This window comes from Neocloeon triangulifer, unplaced genomic scaffold (genome assembly GCF_031216515.1).
Source record: "Neocloeon triangulifer isolate White Clay Creek 2 clone unplaced genomic scaffold, ASM3121651v1 ptg000006l, whole genome shotgun sequence".
Taxonomy (NCBI): domain Eukaryota; kingdom Metazoa; phylum Arthropoda; class Insecta; order Ephemeroptera; family Baetidae; genus Neocloeon; species Neocloeon triangulifer.
This window is the reverse complement of record NW_026775549.1, coordinates 4,070,764-4,088,616: the sequence shown is the minus strand read 5'-3', so window position 1 is coordinate 4,088,616 and position 17,853 is coordinate 4,070,764. Positions and strand designations below refer to the sequence as shown.

The window sequence follows — 17,853 nt, the reverse complement described above, 5'->3', positions numbered from 1 at the left end:
AAAAGATAAAAAACTGACCGCCGAGAAAATTATTTTTGCATCTCGGCAGAAACTCCCACGACTCTGCGAGACTGAATAATCAAGTTTTGCTTTTCTGTCGGCGTGGTTGGTTTATTTGTGAAACAATATCCACACCTGCCCAGCGAAGCGCGCAGTAAGCATTAATCTGCGGCATTGCTGGTTGGCGCGGAACAATTGTTCCTTAACGAGAGACAGAGACTCGCGCTTGGGCAAATTTGCTTCGCTCATACGCGCATTCTGCTTACTTTAATTGTGGAAGCAACGTGGGCCGGAAGTTTGCCTGCCGCGCTCCGTCGACGCACAATGAACAGAGGCGCCGATCGCGCTTTTTACCCATTCGAGCGAGTGTGGAATTTGTCATGCACACTCGCGCTGGGATGACGCGCGCGTGTTGAGCTGCCCACTTTATTTTGGGACGCGTGCCACAGACAAAGCCTGCAGTGCATGATATCTATGCAGCCGGCCTCCTTCGGATATGTAAAACTAACGGCGCCGGCCAGATCAAGTATGGATAAGCCGTTGAAAAGTAATATTCGTGCTAGACTCACATTATTAACGGGCGTCTCAATCAATGTATTTATTCCAAATGAATCGATCTTTGAAACAATAATTGCTGATAAATTTATAGAAGCACCTGCTTGAAATAAAAATCACGTGATTCATGACTTTCGTAGTGTAAAATCTGTTTGAATCTTTTTCTTGTTGATAAGCAGAACAAAAAATTTGATTAAAACGAATTGTTTATGGTGATTTTATTTTAAAGTCTGCTTCCCCTCGATTAGTTTTTGTGAGTTATTAATTGTTTCAGAAAAACAATATCCTGCTCTTCGAGTTTTGGCTGCGGGCTGCAGCCATAATTCATGAGATGTGAAATCATTTTGATAAGAATTAGTACAAAAATGAATATTTAAAAAATATTTTCCTTTCAAAGTAACAATTTTTCGAGATAAATTATTTAGTTACACTTTTACAAAAACAATTTTTAATACAAAATTTGACAATTGATTTCATTTTAGCAAATTAATTTTTATAATAATTTTGGTCAGAATATTGAAACGAGTGTTTTGAGCGCACCTTTCTCGGCAGTTGTTGAGAGAAGACTAAATTATTTTTCAGATGGTTTTTCAGTTTACAAAACTTGTTTTTAGGAGAGAGAAAATAAATTAAAAAGTATGCGGGGAATATACTGAATATTTCTACGTAAAATGACATGAATTGTTTTGTCTCGGATTTCACAAATTTACTTCAGACGCAGCCGCCTATAAAAACCATGTAGCATGAACAATACAATACAGCCGAGAGCGTCGCATTACAAAACATATCCAGCGGCAGCCAGGAAAAAAAGCTGGAAAAATAAACAGGAGGGGGACATGCAAAAAAGTGTGTGTTTTATTCACGAAAGCGTGCGATCCTTTCTTTTGTGAGAATTCGGCGCGTGCAAATTCTCTTGGAGGAAACAAAATTAAAAATAGGCGCAAAGGCGAGTGACTCGTTTCATTAGCAAGGGAGACCGATGTTAGCCAGAACATAAAAAGGTCACGTAATAACAGAAGCCACTTTCGGTCAGCGAAACCTCACAAAAGCGCACAGACAGCTGTAATAACGATTGCGCGCCGCGGTCACGTCACTTATTGCTTTTTTCCCTTACCCGAACGGTGTTCACTGAAAACGGAGGGAAAGTGCACAGAAAATTCTGCATCTGGGTCAGTGAAACAGAAGGAAGCCCGCGATTTCCGGTCGCATATCTCAAAGTGGGCTAAGAGAAAAATGTGAAGCCATCGAACATGCAGAAAAATTGCATTTCTCATCGATCGGCGCCCTTTCATCTCCAACTCGTTCGAGCCAATTCACATTTTGATCGACAGCAGCATTTTTTTCATATTTTTTGTGTGCACAAAGGAGGCAATTTTCGCTCTCTTCCCACACACGAGTGTCCGAGACATGCAAGCAACATCGTTTCAAAATCAACAGTTGCTGCCGCCACTGCTGCCAGCAGCTTTTTATTTGAATTCTAAGAGAGGAAAATCGATTCGGCCCCCATGCGAGTTTGCCCCCGAGCAAGGGAAATAGAGTTGTTGTACATGCGACAGGCTCGGGCGTATTTTCCAACTTGACGCCGTCGACTTGGCGAGTGCGGGCGTGAAGAAGGAAGAGAGGTTTGCGGTTTCGTGCTCGCGAATTTCTAACACTTGGCGAATTCCTTGCCGTCCTTTTCTTTTGAACTTTCCATTATGCATGCAGGCTCTGCGACACACCCTAACCAAGATTATCATCAAAAGAACACGTCCGCCGTAATCGTGGAGTGAAACAAAGTTAATATAAATTTTTAAAGCTTATTTAAATGAACTTTGATTAATCAAATTTGATTCCTACACCTTTCAATTATCCTGAAACAATCTTGTTTTGATTGGGGCGAATTGTGTCGAGATATTTTTGAAGTATTATTGACAGAGAGTAAAGCAAATATAATTTTGAATGAAATTTAGTAAAAATAACTCAAACAGATCTGCTAATGAATTAACTTGCAAATGAAATACAAAAACACAGATAATAAATATTCAACAGTGAAAACAAATGACTACTATGGTTGTTTACGGAACCGAATAAAAATCTCTCTCTATTCTCTCTATTTGCTTTTAAATTTTAAAATGCATTGGATAAACAATAATATGATCAAAATTTAGTAATAATAGATTTTGACTTAAATGAATAAGTGAAGAGTGAAAATGGAAAATGGAAAATAAACCTACTAAATTGGGTCGAGGTTTTCCACAAAGAAAATTAACTGCAAACAAGTGCTCATTCATTTTCCGCCTTTCCGGATGGAAAAAAATTCCATCTAGTTTGCGATGCTAAGAAATTAAGATAAAAATCTTGCCTCCAAGTAAGCCAATAGAGAGATGAGCTTTATAGTTTATGGCGGCGCCGTCGTGATCAGCAGGCATTCCATTTTCCATCCTGTGCCGGTCGGCGTAAGACGCGCCGCGTCCCAGCTGGGATAACAAGACATGCAATTAGCTTGGCAGAAAATGCTCTTTTACTGCTCAAACAAGCACACGGGAACGAGTTGAGAATGCGCATCACATGTTCCAGAGCTCCGTAACGATGCGGTGCATCTGACACGCGTATGGCTTTTTTTTCTCGAAAAACAAAGTTTTCGCTGCTTCGTTATAACTGGAGCCTCCGAGATCGAATAACTTCACATGCGCACAAGTTGCTAAAATTGCATTATTGATTTAATAATTTTTATTGCATTATTTATTATCTGAATTTGGGATAAAATTGTCAATTTAAACAATTTTGCCCAGAATAAGTTTGTAAAGTTTTTGTGTGACAGAAAATTGAAATAATTTTTACTTTTACTTTCAAGTGTCTTTGACTATAAACTTCTGTAACACTTTTTGTGGTTCTCGCGAATTATTAGCAGTGCTGCCGCCAAAAATAAGTCGTCGCCGGGCAGGTTGTTTGCTGAAAAATCGATACAGCGTGGGTTTGTGTTTCATTGTGCGACGGGGGTGCTCTTACGGCGATGTGCATTCATTCCTTTGAGCAGTGCGTTTGTGAATGGGCGCAAAGGTATGCAGAAGTGGAACTTTTGCATTGCAAAGGCTGTATTACTGCGCCAGAGTACATTTGCTTGCGTTTTTTCTCAACTCGTCTCTGACATTTTGCTTGAGCGCTTCGTTCAGTATAAAATGCAATAAAACCATTTTCCCGGAAAATATGAAATTGTTTTTGCGAGGAATAGAGTTATCATCCATGCATGCGAGCTTCAAAAGACTGTTTTATAACAGGCTCTCAATTATATGTCTCGTCGTTCGCGCCAGAAAAGGCACAAATGTGTGCGAATCATGCACGACGACAAAGCAAACAATTTCCTTCATTACGGAAAATTGCTCAAAGGGAATTAGATTTGCACGTCATACAACTCCTTTTCCATTTCATTAACTTTCATAATATTATTTTATGAAACTAGGGCATGTGCTTAAAAAAAACTGTAAAAGAAAAAGATAAAAAAATTTATAACTTAAGAAACTATAAAATTTTCAAACTAAATCTGCGATAAATTTCAAAAGTTCTATCGACAAAACTTATTTCGAATGAACTGAAGCAAAATTATTTTTGCTCACTTATTCCTTTTAGCAATTAAGAAAAGTTTTTGAAGGAAGGGGCACTTAAGGTGAGATTCATAATTGGAAACAAGCCAAGCGTCTTTTTTTCTATCTATAAAAAATCTAGAAACGAGGATTGCTTGTTTCTCATACTTTCAAATTAAAAAAGCCTACCCCTTGATATAATGAATGAAGAAAATATTTTATATTAAAAAGTATACCTAGAAATACATGTCATTATAAGAAAGTAGCTGAATATGTGTTGAAAATTTCAATGAAATATTTATTTCATAATTTCAATTTTTTTTTTTTAATTGGTAAACTTCTGCTCGACTTTCCACTACGCATTATTACTTTTTTGGCGTTGTTGTTGGCAGTTTTGAGAGAGTTTTAAAAGCCATCAGTCACTCTCAGAGGTTCACTCTCATATCATATTCAACCAACAGTGACTGCGCGTGGCTATAAAGGGCGCCGCTCTTCCGCTTTTGTTGCCGTTTTTCACGAACAGGCACTTGTTGGTGGAACGGGCTGCAAACGGCGCGTAAAAATGATTGATCCGTCTTGGCCAAGTGTCTGCCGCTGCCACCCACCGCACCGATCGACGCGCGTAATGGCAAGGTGTGCTGCAAAAAGTCACGGGCAGGGACACGAGAAGCTTCAAAATGTGCACGTCATCCACCAACAGATATGTACGAGGGCCTGTTCGTTTTTCATCCCACACGTCGCAGATCAATACGAGCCGAGTTTGGAATAAATAATCCCAAACGCCTCCCACACAACAAACAAGTAAAAAAGTATAATAATATTAATAAAAATATTTAAAATAATTTATAAAAAAAAAACTTAGTCAACCGAGGCTCACTGCGGCGGATGGTGTCTTTTTATCTCAGAAGTTTTAGGAAAATCCTTGATAGTGGTGGTGCCGTTTGGTTCAAAAATTCCTTTTTTTAAATAAATTATTTTCAACAGTTGAATATAACGAATGTGGACAAGTAAATCAATAAAATAAATCAACCAAAATGCGACTACCACTAAAATGGTCTTCCTGAAATTTTAGCAGGAAGAAAAAACGAAGGTACCAAGGCGCAACGATCGATGTTGGGTATTAATTAGGCGAATTTATCTGATCTCGGCTAAGTGCACCAACGCTTAATTGAAGTGGCCCCCTGGGGAATGATAAAGCTGTGGCCTTGTACAACGCGGGCCAAGCAAAAGAGGGGTGTCAAGTTCATTTGATGAGAGTAAAATCAACTGGAATACAGGAAACTTTTTGATTCAAAAAATAAAAAATAAAACGAAACAAGACTTTCATTATTCTATCATGATGAAAGAACCAGAATTAAATTAATTACTAACGCGGCCTGATTAATTTTGCTTCATAAATTTTTGCTGTATAATTTGGCTGCCCCTCAAAAGCGTGGCCCCTGGCCTGGCTGGCTTACTAACGGAGCCTCTTTTTCCGCGTGCAAATCAGAATTAAAAGGCAGCAGCGAGCGGGTTTGGGAGGCGCGCAAAGTGCCGCACAGGGACCACTCAGCTCTGCATTTTGCATGAGACCCAATTGCAGGTCAGAGAGCGATGCGATCATCTCTCTTTTGCTTGCTGCTCCGCTCCACAGGTGTGCCTTAAAATAATAACAAAACGTGCACCGGATTTATAATTCATTCATCGGCAGCTGCCAGCGCGCGCCATTTTGCCAACGCAGTTAAATAATTAAGGTGGTGGAGATTTGGATTTAAAGTCGGCTTTTCCTCGATGGATTTTGTGAGTTGTTTCTTGTTTAAGTAAAAAATAATATCCTGCTCTTAGTTTTTGATGTACAAAATTTCAAACTTTTCAAGAACCTCGCAATTTTCCTCCAAAAAAATTAAATTGTGATATATTTTGTATTTAACACAGTCACGTTTGGAGCGTATTTTGTCGTGCGCCAAAAATTTAATCCACCGAGCAAATCAGGCGGCTGGCGAACAAGCGGCGCTATTGCCAGTTTTTGACATGAAAAGCCGGACAGGATTTGATTACGGCTTTATTGAAGCTGACACACGCTTTTTGCGTGAGCACCCCACGATACCCTCTCCGCCCACTTTTCCGGGCAAGCATGTCAGAATGTGTTTCATTTACCCATGCGAAAAAAGATTGCTACATATAATGCAAACTGTTGGAGTTGAGAAGTTGGTGCGAGTTGTTTATTACGTAAGTTGTTTGCAGTGAGGGATCCGAGGGTGTACCAAGCAGGCCACTTTTTGCCACACAATTGTTGTACATACATAAGCCTAGAGCGCTGTTCGTTGTAATTATCGGGCTTCCGAAAGCAGTTCGAGAGAGTTTGCTCTCTTTGTTCACAACTCACTCTGCTCGTAATTTAATTTCGCCGAAAATCGATTCGCCAATTCAAATTTCCATCTCGTCGCTCTTACAAAGCAAACAACTGGCCCAGTTTCATTGCTTCGAGAAGAGCGATTCGAAAGAATTTCTGCCTGCCAAAGCAGATTAATCTGCGAAATTTTCCTTGGCGCGATTCTCTCTCCGGAGACTTTCCCTTGGCGGCGCGTGACGCAAAATAAGATGAGTGCCTTGAGCAGTGGTCGGGCTGGACCTGGGCCAAACTTATTCAATAATAGCCGCGATATTGCCCGAGACACGTTCTTGCTTGTATTCGGGGCCAATATCTGCCGGCGCGCCCTTTCTTTTTTATTAATTCGAAGTGGCCTATTTTTGAAACTCTAGCTTAATGTCTTCTTGGAGAATCGAATAAAAAGTGGCGCAGAGGGGGATTTACAAGGCGCGCGCCGGTCACGCCTCAACGACGTCTGTCTCACTCTCTTGATTTTCGGTCAATCCAGAGTTTACGAAAGCAGCCTGACAGCGGGCGTTTTATGGGCTTAATAGGCTCGTAAATTTCGGTCGCTGAGTGCCTCCGCTTGACAAGTAAATTAAATTTGGATCCGCCGGCAACCAGTCTCAATGATCATTTGCAATCGTTTGTTTTTTTATCGATGAAATGATTATCTTTAAAATTCACTCACCGGGCGCATTCAATTTGACAAAATTAAACACCAAATATAAAACTTCCATCAAAATTATTTGATTCCTCGATTTTCAAATGTGAAATATTGTAAATTTTAACAGTAATAATTATAGTAAAAAAAAAAAATACTGAAATAATAATTCCCACAACTACCATGTTGAAAAGCTCGATTCAAAACCGATTATGAAGCGTAGAAACTTTTGGGCCAAACAAATAAACACTGGCGCTGGCTGCTAATAAAAATCCGAATGAGCACCACCTGGTGCAAATAATTCAGCGGCCCTGCCAAAACGAGCGATTCCAAGCGCACGACAATAAAAGAAAAGGGGGACACGTGCCGAGTTATGCAACCAGTGCGTGTCGAGCGTCACGCCGGTTGCATACCCAACGTGAATAAGGGAACGGTCGGGAGAGAGAGAAAGAAAGCGAGAAAAAAATAAGCTGTCAAACGTGCGGTGCGAGCGAAAATAACCCGACCGACCAGCGCAAGCAATGCGTGGGCGTTCGGACAGCACTCGACGAGAGCTCATTTCGCGGTGTCGATTTTGGCGCGAGATTTTCGGCGAGTGCCGCATGAAAATGGCTTTGAATTTGCCTACTAGGCGAGTGGCGGCGAGCTGCTGATTTGCTCTATTCCTGTGACACGCGGCCCCGCGAAGAGGCGATTCTATTTTCACTGCCAGCCCAGATTCGCCCTCCCCGCGCCGTGCCGCGCATAATTATACATATGCACGCATCTTTCTTCTGCTAGCCTCAACAATTGCATAAGAAACAAATTTGAAATCAAAAATAAATTATAATTTTTTTTTTTAATTAATCCAAATTGAAATTTGCACATTTATTTTTAAACACATAAACGTGCTTTTATTTTTATTTTTTGAATAACAACTAATTTTTAAATCAGGGTTGATTTGCTGTTTAGCGAAAAAAAAAGATTATCTCTCCCTGTGTAAATTTTCTTTGTCTTTTACAAACTCAATAAGGCATTATGAATTCCGAGGCAAAGCAATAGGTCGCACAAATGTGACGAAAAGAAGCCTTGACGGTGAAATTAGAGAGAGGCTCAGCACACGGACTGAAAAACAGCGAAAACGACGAATTCCACTCTTCTTCCAAACAATGGCTTCTCCGAAAGAAAGGGCAACAATCGCTGCTGATTTGCTTTCTCGCCACATGCGGTCGGGAATAATGAAAAGTGAAAGGCGATTTTTTGCCGCCTTGCGCCACTATGCGCCGGTTTCTAAAAATAAACTCATCCGCGCGCGCACGGCGCTTTTAATTTTTTCTGTCTCAAAACGTTCGCTCGTTAATGGCCCATTTATTTGTTTGCTGCAGCGGACAGGTTCACGCCCGTCGGATCCAGTTGCAACTTCATTCCAAATTCCATTTTGCGTAATTAATCTTTGAACGCGTGTAATTTTGCGTTCAATTGAAGCTAAAAAAAATTAAATTTAAAAATTAATATTGATTAATAATTCATACATAAATTTGGAAACAAATTTGTGAGCATTTTAATAATAAAATGTTAAATAATAATCCATGCATGTTTCTCCGCCTTAAAAATAATAAATTATTTTCAGCTAAAAAAATATAAAAAAACACCCTAATTATTATAACGAGCCTTTATGTGGAATTACGTTCTGACGAGTCTAAAGGCGATTATTCTGGCAACAAATTAATAATTTCCTTTTAGAGTGAATGTTTTTTTTCTAAATTCCAAAGAAGAAGCTTTTTAACCTTTTCACGTAAAGCTAGTTAATTTATTGCAAAATAAATGTAAGCTTCTTCTTTTACTGGAACAAGTCGAGTTAGAGTAACAGCAATTTGCCAAGCACATTGGACTGAAGCGGTAGTAAACAATAGCATAACAGTTTGGTAACTTATATTTGTGTAGAGTCGGCGACCCGCCACACTCCGCCTACAGTTTGCATTTGAGGAGCTTTATGTGTGCTGCACATTTGGTATGGCAGAAATTTGTCTACACCCATAAATTCCGCGGGTATACGAGAAAGTCTCTGTTCCAAAAGAGCAAAGTAATATAATTGAGAATGGGAAGGTGGCGAGGAATTTCTTCTTTTCAGCTGGCGCAGTAGTACTTCTTTTGTCCCCCATTATTTACGGATGCTGTAAATAATATCGCAGCCTCCGGAGCTGCATTTTATTACCTTGCCTGTCGGCGGCTTTATTATTATTGATGGGCCACGCTGACGATCAATTTCTCGCGAATAGAGACGAAACTTGACGCACCTACCTCTGCATATTTATATCTTAAAAGGGAAGGCCTGTAAATTTTCATTCAACACTTGGCACTAAAATAAAACTTGAATTATAATTTTAAAAAAAAGTGAGAATTGATTTCCTAAAAGGCTGAGAGAAAAAATCTGTACTCACTCGCTTTCGTTGTTTTCGAAGATAAGCTCGCCCTCGGCCTTCTCGTACTCCTTGCCCTCCTTGGCGGTGCCGTCCTCGGTGGTGTAGGGCAAGGCGACGCGCCCCCTGGCGCCACTCCAGCGCACCACCCTGAGTTCGTAGGTGCCGACGCTCTCAACCAACTCGATCGTGTCCTTCTCAGCGATGCTGAAGATGCCACCGTGGTCGTCGTCCAGAATCATGACTGTCACCAACGAGGGCATCGCCAGCTCGAGCTCGTCCGTGCAGGAGCCCTTGCCAGTCGGCGTGACGGCGCTGTTGTTGGCGTCGCCGTTTTGCGCGCCGGGCCAGTTCTCAGCGCTGCCAAAACGCAGGTTGGTGAGGCGCACGTAGAAGTGCTCGTCCTCCTCAAAGACGTCGTCGTCCAGCACCTCAATGCTGAACTTTTTCTCGCGTTCGCCCGGCCCGAAGACCAGCGTGCCGGCCACTCCCATGTAATCGGCTCCGGCGTTGGCCGAGCCGTCCTCGGAGGCGTAGTCGACAAGGACGATGGCGTTGGGGTCGCCGCCCTCACGGACGACGGTCACTTCGAAGGTGCCCACGTTCTCCATCACGGTGTAGTGGCCTGGGTCAAAGTAAACCTTGATCTTGTGTTCATCAACGGGTTCAGCGGCCTCCTTGACCTCCTCTCGGTCGGCGGCCTCTTTTTCCTGCGCCTTCCTCACCAGGTTGGTGCCACCCATGAGTTTGCGGGTGGCCTGAATGCGGTAGAAGGCGCGGCTCTTGGGACCCTTATTGAGCACCTCCTCGCGTGCCATCGCCTCGATCTGCTCCATCTCAATGTTGGGGTGTTTCTTGCGCAATTCACGCAACATCGTGATGTACTCGCGGCGGTTCTGCTCGAACTCGCGAATCTCTTCGTTCTCCTCCTCGTCAAAGGTCTTCAACATGCCGTCAACGTGGTTCATCTCAAGGTCGGTGCCACCTTCGGTCTCAACGATCATGCCGCGCTTGTTCATGCGGTAGTTCTTGTTCAGATACTTGTAGATGAGAAGGCGACGGTCGGCGATGTAGGCCGTCAGCACGGTGGCCGGGAAGAAGAGGAAGGTGAGGAAGGCCTCCCACACCTCCACCTCGCCGCGGGAGATGACGGCCAGGATCAGGTAGAGCCACACGTAGGCGAACACGGACCATGTGGCCGTCACGAAGAATACTCGCAAGTGTTTGATCTTTCGCACTTCGCCAGGCGGGATGACGTAGATGCAGAGGGCGATGATGACGAACAAGTTGTACGCGGCCGAGCCGACGATGGTGCCGGGGCCGAGGTCGCCGGCCGTGAAATTCTTGGCGTAGATTTCAATGATGGACAAGAGAATCTCGGGGGCGGACGAGCCGAGGGCCATCAGGGTCAGATTAGCCACGGTCTCGTTCCACACCCGCACCACCACGATTTGCGTTTCGCCGTTGGCCTTTTTGACCGTGATCTCCTTCTCCTTGGAGGTGATCACTTCGATGGAGGCCATGAAACGGTCGGCGATGATGGACACGCCGATGAAGAGGTACACCATGGCGAAGAAGTAGACGAGGCCGCGCGCGAAGCGGTCGCCAGTGGTGAGATTTTCTTGCGGCTGCCACATGGGAATGATCAGTCCGTCCTCGCACGTCGTGCCGCTGCTTTCAGCCGGCGACGACGTGCCATTGTCTTGGGCCGCCGCGGCCGCCCACGTGGCGGCCAATGCGGCCGCTGCCACCACGGTTCGCGCACTCATCTCAGCAGTTTCTGCAGCAACTCGTTCGTATCTCTAGCTGCACTGCTGATGCAGCACCATCGCACTCTGGCTGCAACCGACCGACCGACTGACTGACTGAGAGTCTCGCTCGCGCTCCTCGCCGCTGCTTCTCCCCTTCGCCGGGCCGGACGCACGCGCTCCCTCGCCAGTCGCTGCTGCTGCCGCCGCCGCCGCTGATGCTGCTCAACCCCTCGGCGCGTTGACCATGTCCACCAGAGGGCTGCACCTGAAAGCAGGCACACTTATTAAGCTATTTTAAATCCGCTAACATCGTGTATTTGTGCGAGCAGCACAAAAAAGAAACAAATGCGCCGCGCCAGGTATTTTTCTTTCTTTTGTCAGTCGCGGAAACCTTGCTCTACATTTCTTCCCGGTCTCTCTCTCACGCAGACTGCCGGCGCGCGCGCGACCAAGCAACGAACGAACGAGCCAGCGATCGGTGACGCCAACCGAGAGATGAGTGTGTGCAAGAAGAAGCCCTACCTAGTGGAGCAAGCCAATTTACTTATTCAGCTCTTTGTCGCCGCTTAAGGAATGCAATAATTTGATCAAACTCGCACTCGTTTATGTGCTTGAATCAACATAAAAGATAAAAATGAGAAATAAAAATATAATAAAATGCGAATTATCAAAGTTCATGATATGCTATATTTACGCTATATTCGGATACTTGGAACGTGCTGGTAAAATTAGCAGGGTCGATAATTTTCAATAAAGGCGCGCACTCTCGGCGGCGAACAATTATACTCGCGAATCAGCAAACTCGATCCGCTCGCTGTTGCACAGAGCCAAAGGTTGTTGGATTCGTTTTCATATGTACTCCGGCGATTCCTTTGAAGTGAAAATCACAGAGAGCAAAACAATGCTGCAGCTCTTGCGCCGGCAAAGAGCCCCTGTTCGGCTCGCGGCTAGGCAACCCGCTCGACAAACATACAATTTCATACACTGAACTCCAGCGCTCTTTGTGTGCGACTATCCGCGCGATTGCATCCGCGAGGCAACCACTAATCAAAAAATGCACTTGACACTCTTGTCACTCGATTTAACTTTCCGCCTATAGAGAGACACAAAAGAGCTTGCTATTTATTTTGTACTGAATTTTTCAGACCAAATTAATACTTACAATTTTTAATGCATTTTATTTATATTTAAAATAAAATTTCTGAGATATTTTATTCAGAATCAAATAAGCTAACCGTAGTTTTAGCTAATTATGTTGAATTTTTATCGATTAAATTTGTATATTTTAATTTACGGATACTTATTTGGGCATGGATAATTATATCAGTAAAAAATTACAATTTTAACTATCTCATATAGAAATTAGATTATGGTGGCTGAATTATAAAATTTCGCACAACTATCTTTATTGGTGTTCTATTTTATGTTCTCTCCTTATTAATCGTATTTTTTCATAATTTATTCAAAGTCAATTATTTTTATTGTTAATTTAAAAAAGTTATTCCTCATAATTGAATGACTTCTTCTAGCCTTTGCTGTTTGTCTCTAGAATGCTCTGATTGAGTGGTTTTGGTCAGTGAAACGCTCAAAGGACAGCTCTTAATCGAATTAATCAGGTGATTAATCGCGGAGTGGGCAATCGACTCGAATCAAAAGGAAGCGCCAGAAGCAATTATAGTGGTTTCACGCGTCAGAAAAATGCCAATTTTCCGCTCTCGGCGGCGGCGGCGGCATCGGCTGATCCTCGACAGACAGAGAGCCCAGAGAGCACTTGGCCAAAGGATGCAGATAAAAATAAATTGGTCAGAGGATTGAGAGGCGGTGGGGGCCGCTTTTTATATCTGCACCAAATCAACAAAATAAGGAGAAGGTCCCCGCAGAGTTATGCAAGCCGCGTGACGCGCGATCAAAAACTTACGTCTGGCCCACTTGGAAATCGGCACCCTCCCTCATTAAGGGACACGACGCGTTGTGTATTTTTAATTTATCCACGCGCTCATCTCGTTTTCTTTTGGCTGGAATTAATTTCGCATCTATCAGCGCGCTCGCGATTCCTGTGTCTGATTCCAAACTGGCCGCTGAGAGTTAATAAAACGCGCTCCGATGGCGATGTGTTTTACCTCTTAATTGGCCGCCCCTGCAAAATATATAAGATGTATTAAGATCGTCGGTTCGTTTTATGGCCGCAAAAATTTCCCGCCCGTGGCTATTTTCGTGTGCCACTAAATCTGTGGTCGCCCCTTATAGAAAGCCATTAAGAGCAAGGGAACCTGGATTTGCATTCTCCGTATTTGGGTTTGATCAAAACATGTCAACAGCCACCCACAGTGGAGGAAATATTAAATTTAGGCTCCCCGTCACTTATATTTAAAATCTAATCCAGGACGCGGGCATGAAAGTATCAAATTTTTCGTTCAACGCACGTCTTTAATGCCTAATAAGTGCTTCAACAACTCGAATATTCTCCGCAGAAAAATTATTTGAAGGGCAATTTTTAAAATTTGATTATTTGATTATCACTTGGCAAGCTTTTGGCCTTATTATAAACCTGCAGCCATACTTGGTGTGCGTTTAAGTGGCAGAACTGCTGGAAGCACAGTATTACCGAATTCGTGGCGCGATGAAATTTGTAAAGGAAAAGATAATCTTTTAGCACGTACGCCCTAGTAGGCAGCGGTTCACCCCTTTGCCTACGCTAGCTTCACATAATATGCAAACATGCTCAGTGGGCTGAAGAATTCCAAGTGCAAAACTTTTGCAGAGTTCGATTATTTGTGAACTCGTTTGGATTCCCCCGTTAATGCGGGGCATCAAAATAGTACGTTTCGACTTAAAAAAATATTCTTTTGAGCTTAAAATATAGCAATTCATGATAAAAAGTTTGAAAATTGTTTTGCTTTAAATTTCTCATTCCTCGTAGAAAGCTCCAGAATTTTTGAGACTCGGTTTAGCACGATGAATCCACTTCTTGTTATATGCTTTAAAAGTTGGCACACTGGTCAATGAAAGAAAATGGCAAATTTAATTTTAGAGGGCAGAACAAAGGCTATTTTTATCTTTTATTTGCTTAGTCAAAAGCTTTTAAGCTATTATTGGACAATGCAGTGATGCAAGAGTAGAAATACCGATCGCTACTTAAAGCGATAAGAAAAGTTGTCATTTCCGCTGTCTTTTTGATAGACTCATTTTTACAGATTTTTCCGTCAAAAATATAAATCAAGTCCCAAGCAAGTTTTAATCCCCGAGAAATGAGACGTTGGGAAAATTATTCACTCGCATTTCTATGGCAACCTCATCGCGGCAACTTTAATTGCTCGGTGCTCGTAAATTAAACAGGGGATTAAATGCTCGCGCTGCCGTGCATTAAATTCCGCAAGTACACACAAGCGCCCGACGGTCGGCCTGCTGGTCAAAATACGCGACGTGCACCATAAAAGAGCGGAATCGAGGCGCGTGTTTATGGCCTATTCGGGCCACATTCGTCAAAACAAACAAACGAAATCGCCAACTATCCTACCAGCTTGATCACGTTTAATGTCTTAAAGAGAATATTCGCATACAAGAAAAACATGATTCCAAGAGTTTGATAAAATTTTTTCAGAATTACGACGACTGCTGACATACTAACGGACCAGAAAAAGAAATTTTACAAATTAGCGCAAGTTAGTAATTAATTCATCATTCTGGATATTATAAAAAATATTAATCTGCAAGGCCTCCGTGTGTCAAAATTTGTAATACGTTATAAGAGCAAAAACTTACTCAACTGAGGCTCACTGCGGCGGATGGGGTCTTTTTGATTCAGGAAGTTTAAACAAAATTCTTGCTAGGGTTGGTGACGTTTTGTAATAAATTTGATTTTTTTTTCAAACAAATTATTTTCTGCAATTTGAATGTAAACAATTTGATAAAAATTAAGACGAATAAATAAAAATGCAAGCTTTTATTGATGGAAAAATATTTTCTCTAAACATTTAAAATTATTGTGCTGGGATTTTGAGCAGATTACTTTTTCTTCAAACTATTTCGTTTTGCCTATCAGCCATTGATCACGTGAATATTCTAAACTCTACAGCAAAACGGACAAATGTTTGTATCTATCAGGGGCATATAGATTTGATTAGGGATGAATCACTTCTCCACAAATGCGCCGATTTATTATTTATTAAAGCCCTTCAGTTCAAGCAAACTAAAGTTCACAGTGAGCTGTGGTGCTAACAGAACCTTTCCAAGTCCTCTCTTTACACCCAGTGTGTCTAAAAAGTTTTGTAAACTTTCTAAGGCGGAAAACTTTTTCCAGTCAAGACTAGAAAAGCTTATTCCATTTCGCGTTGAGCTTTGATGTGTACGCAGGTTGAAATGGAATAAGCGTCTATATGAATTAAAATTCAAACCGTCTTTTGGTAAAATTTTTTAATTTTATATAAAAATTTCATTTTTTATTGTTGTTTATTTTTCCTAATGTTTCATCGCCTTGTTTACATTCAATCGTTGAAAACATAATTATTATACCACGGGATTTTAAAATCCTGGATAAAACGGAAAAGGCAAAATATATTTTATCCAAACCATTGCTAAAATTGATGGACATTAAATATTTATTGAAATTGGGCAAATTCCTATACATTATTAATTAAATTGCTAATTTTCAAATTTCAAGGCAGGTAAAATTTTAAACTCAAATAATTTCAATACTTGGTAATCAAAATATTTTCATAATTAATAAGAAACCAAACGTATGTAAGGAGACGAAAAAGGATGTGGAGACTTTTTTTATCAAATTTCAAAACTGACCTGTTTGTTTGGCGCGGATTTGGAATTTGGACAGTTTCAAATGTTGTTGATGAAAAAAGTACGAAAACCAAGCGCTAGTCGCACGTGCTAGGTTAAATGCATGTGTGGCGGTGTTTAATTGCCCTGTCGCAATTAACCCGCATGACCCGTCAAATTCATATCCCGCGTCGCTTAGTAAACACAATTACGAGCGCTTTGGTGATAAAATCTGCTGCCGCGCGGTGTGAAAATTCGGCACGCGAATTTTGCAAGCATAAAACTAAACGATGAGTGATTGACGCTCTTTTTTAATCCTCATTTAAATAATCGTAAATTATGTAAATTCAATTCGCGTGTGAATTGCTAAAATTTTTCATCAGTTAAAATTGCCAATATTATTTTTATTGCATTAAAATTTTGGGAATGAGAAAATTAACTTGTTTTTCCAAAATATGAATTTAAATTATCTGCAGACATACAAATATATCTAATTTTAATGCAGTTTTTAGTTTTATTTTAAATTAAAGAATAGTAAAATTAAAACAAGATAATAATTGCCCACGGGATTCTAAATTGATTCTTTGAAACCTTTGTGAGAGAGTCGTAAAAATAGCGGAGAATTTCGAGAGTATAAATTTTCGTATAGTTACCTCCACGTGTTATTCTGGCATTTTCTCAACTGTGCCTTTGTTCTCTTTTATTTCGGCGGCGCGACCTCTCCTCTGACAGACAGCAAAACGCTCTCCTAAAATTACTCTGTGCTCTTGCACCACAAAATGCATCTAAACCGCCGCTGCACTGCATTTCACAAACAAACCATCAGCAGATTACTTTTCGCACTCGAGGCACACTTGAAGCCAGTCAGCTGCTGAGCTCTGCACAGCTCGAACTCGCGCTCGGCCGATATTGCGAACGAACGCGCTTATCAAAATTGAATTGGCGAGATGGGAGAGAACGCGGTCCCTACGCAATTTCACACTCGCCGGAATTGTGTATTTTGACCGACTTGCATTAAATGACTATTACTGCGGTGGACACTTTGTGTGGCTTGGCACGTGATTTGAGATACGCAAATACGTCAGCTGAGATCTTTCCGTTCCGATAGGAGGAAATTTTGCAAAATAATTGTGTCCTGAGAGGATTGTCGTCGCTTGTTATTTTATCTCTGCGTTTATCTGCTTCTATTGTCTGGCCTCGAAAAGTTCGATAATGAAATTTAAATAATAATAATTTAAGCAACAAAATTTTTCGAGTAACAAGTAAAAATACATTTTTCAGTTAAAACAAGTTTTGAATTGTTATATATTATGTAATTATTCAATTGTTTGTTAATTATGGTGGATTTTGAGCCAATTTTTAACTCAATAATAGCTTTTCTAATTAAAATGCAAAAATTTCTAGTAAATATTTACAAATTTGCATTTATAGAGTTGAAATTTTTATAATTAAGTCATTAACGAAGTTGAGTCTCTTTCTGCTCATTTTTGCGAATTGATTGATATTTTTCTCGCTTTCAATGCCAGCGACAGACCTAACGCGTTTAATTGAATCAATAATATATGCACAAGTCACAAAACTATAAAATATGTCCAGCAGAAAAAATGTAATGCCCTTCACCTTCATTATATTTTTTGTTGTATTTTTTGAAGCATTATTTACTGCTAAAAAATTAAATTTTCTATGATTTAAAAAAAAAAATTTAATTTATGCAAATATTTTTACAGACTGAATTTAAATTATTGTATGAATACAAAACAAATATGATAAAAATGCAATGTTACAGTAAAAATTATAAAAT

At 41.0% G+C, this 17,853-nt stretch overlaps 1 protein-coding gene across 7 annotated transcripts in view; it reads right to left on the bottom strand.

The window, feature by feature from the left end:
- LOC132194136 (sodium/calcium exchanger 1) overlaps nucleotides 1–17,853 on the bottom strand; it is a 51,876-nt gene that overhangs the window by 29,639 nt on the left and 4,384 nt on the right. For 4 of the 7 annotated variants that reach the window (XM_059615246.1, XM_059615239.1, XM_059615240.1 and 1 more), the window contains one exon: nucleotides 9,553–11,547. In XM_059615246.1, the coding sequence (XP_059471229.1) occupies nucleotides 9,553–11,300 (1,748 nt within the window). In that variant the 5' untranslated portion in view covers nucleotides 11,301–11,547. Of the gene's footprint in view, nucleotides 1–9,552; nucleotides 11,563–13,402; nucleotides 13,420–16,705; nucleotides 16,890–17,853 lie in introns of those variants that run through there. The other 3 variants (XM_059615242.1, XM_059615244.1, XM_059615243.1) reach the window with 3 other exon arrangements.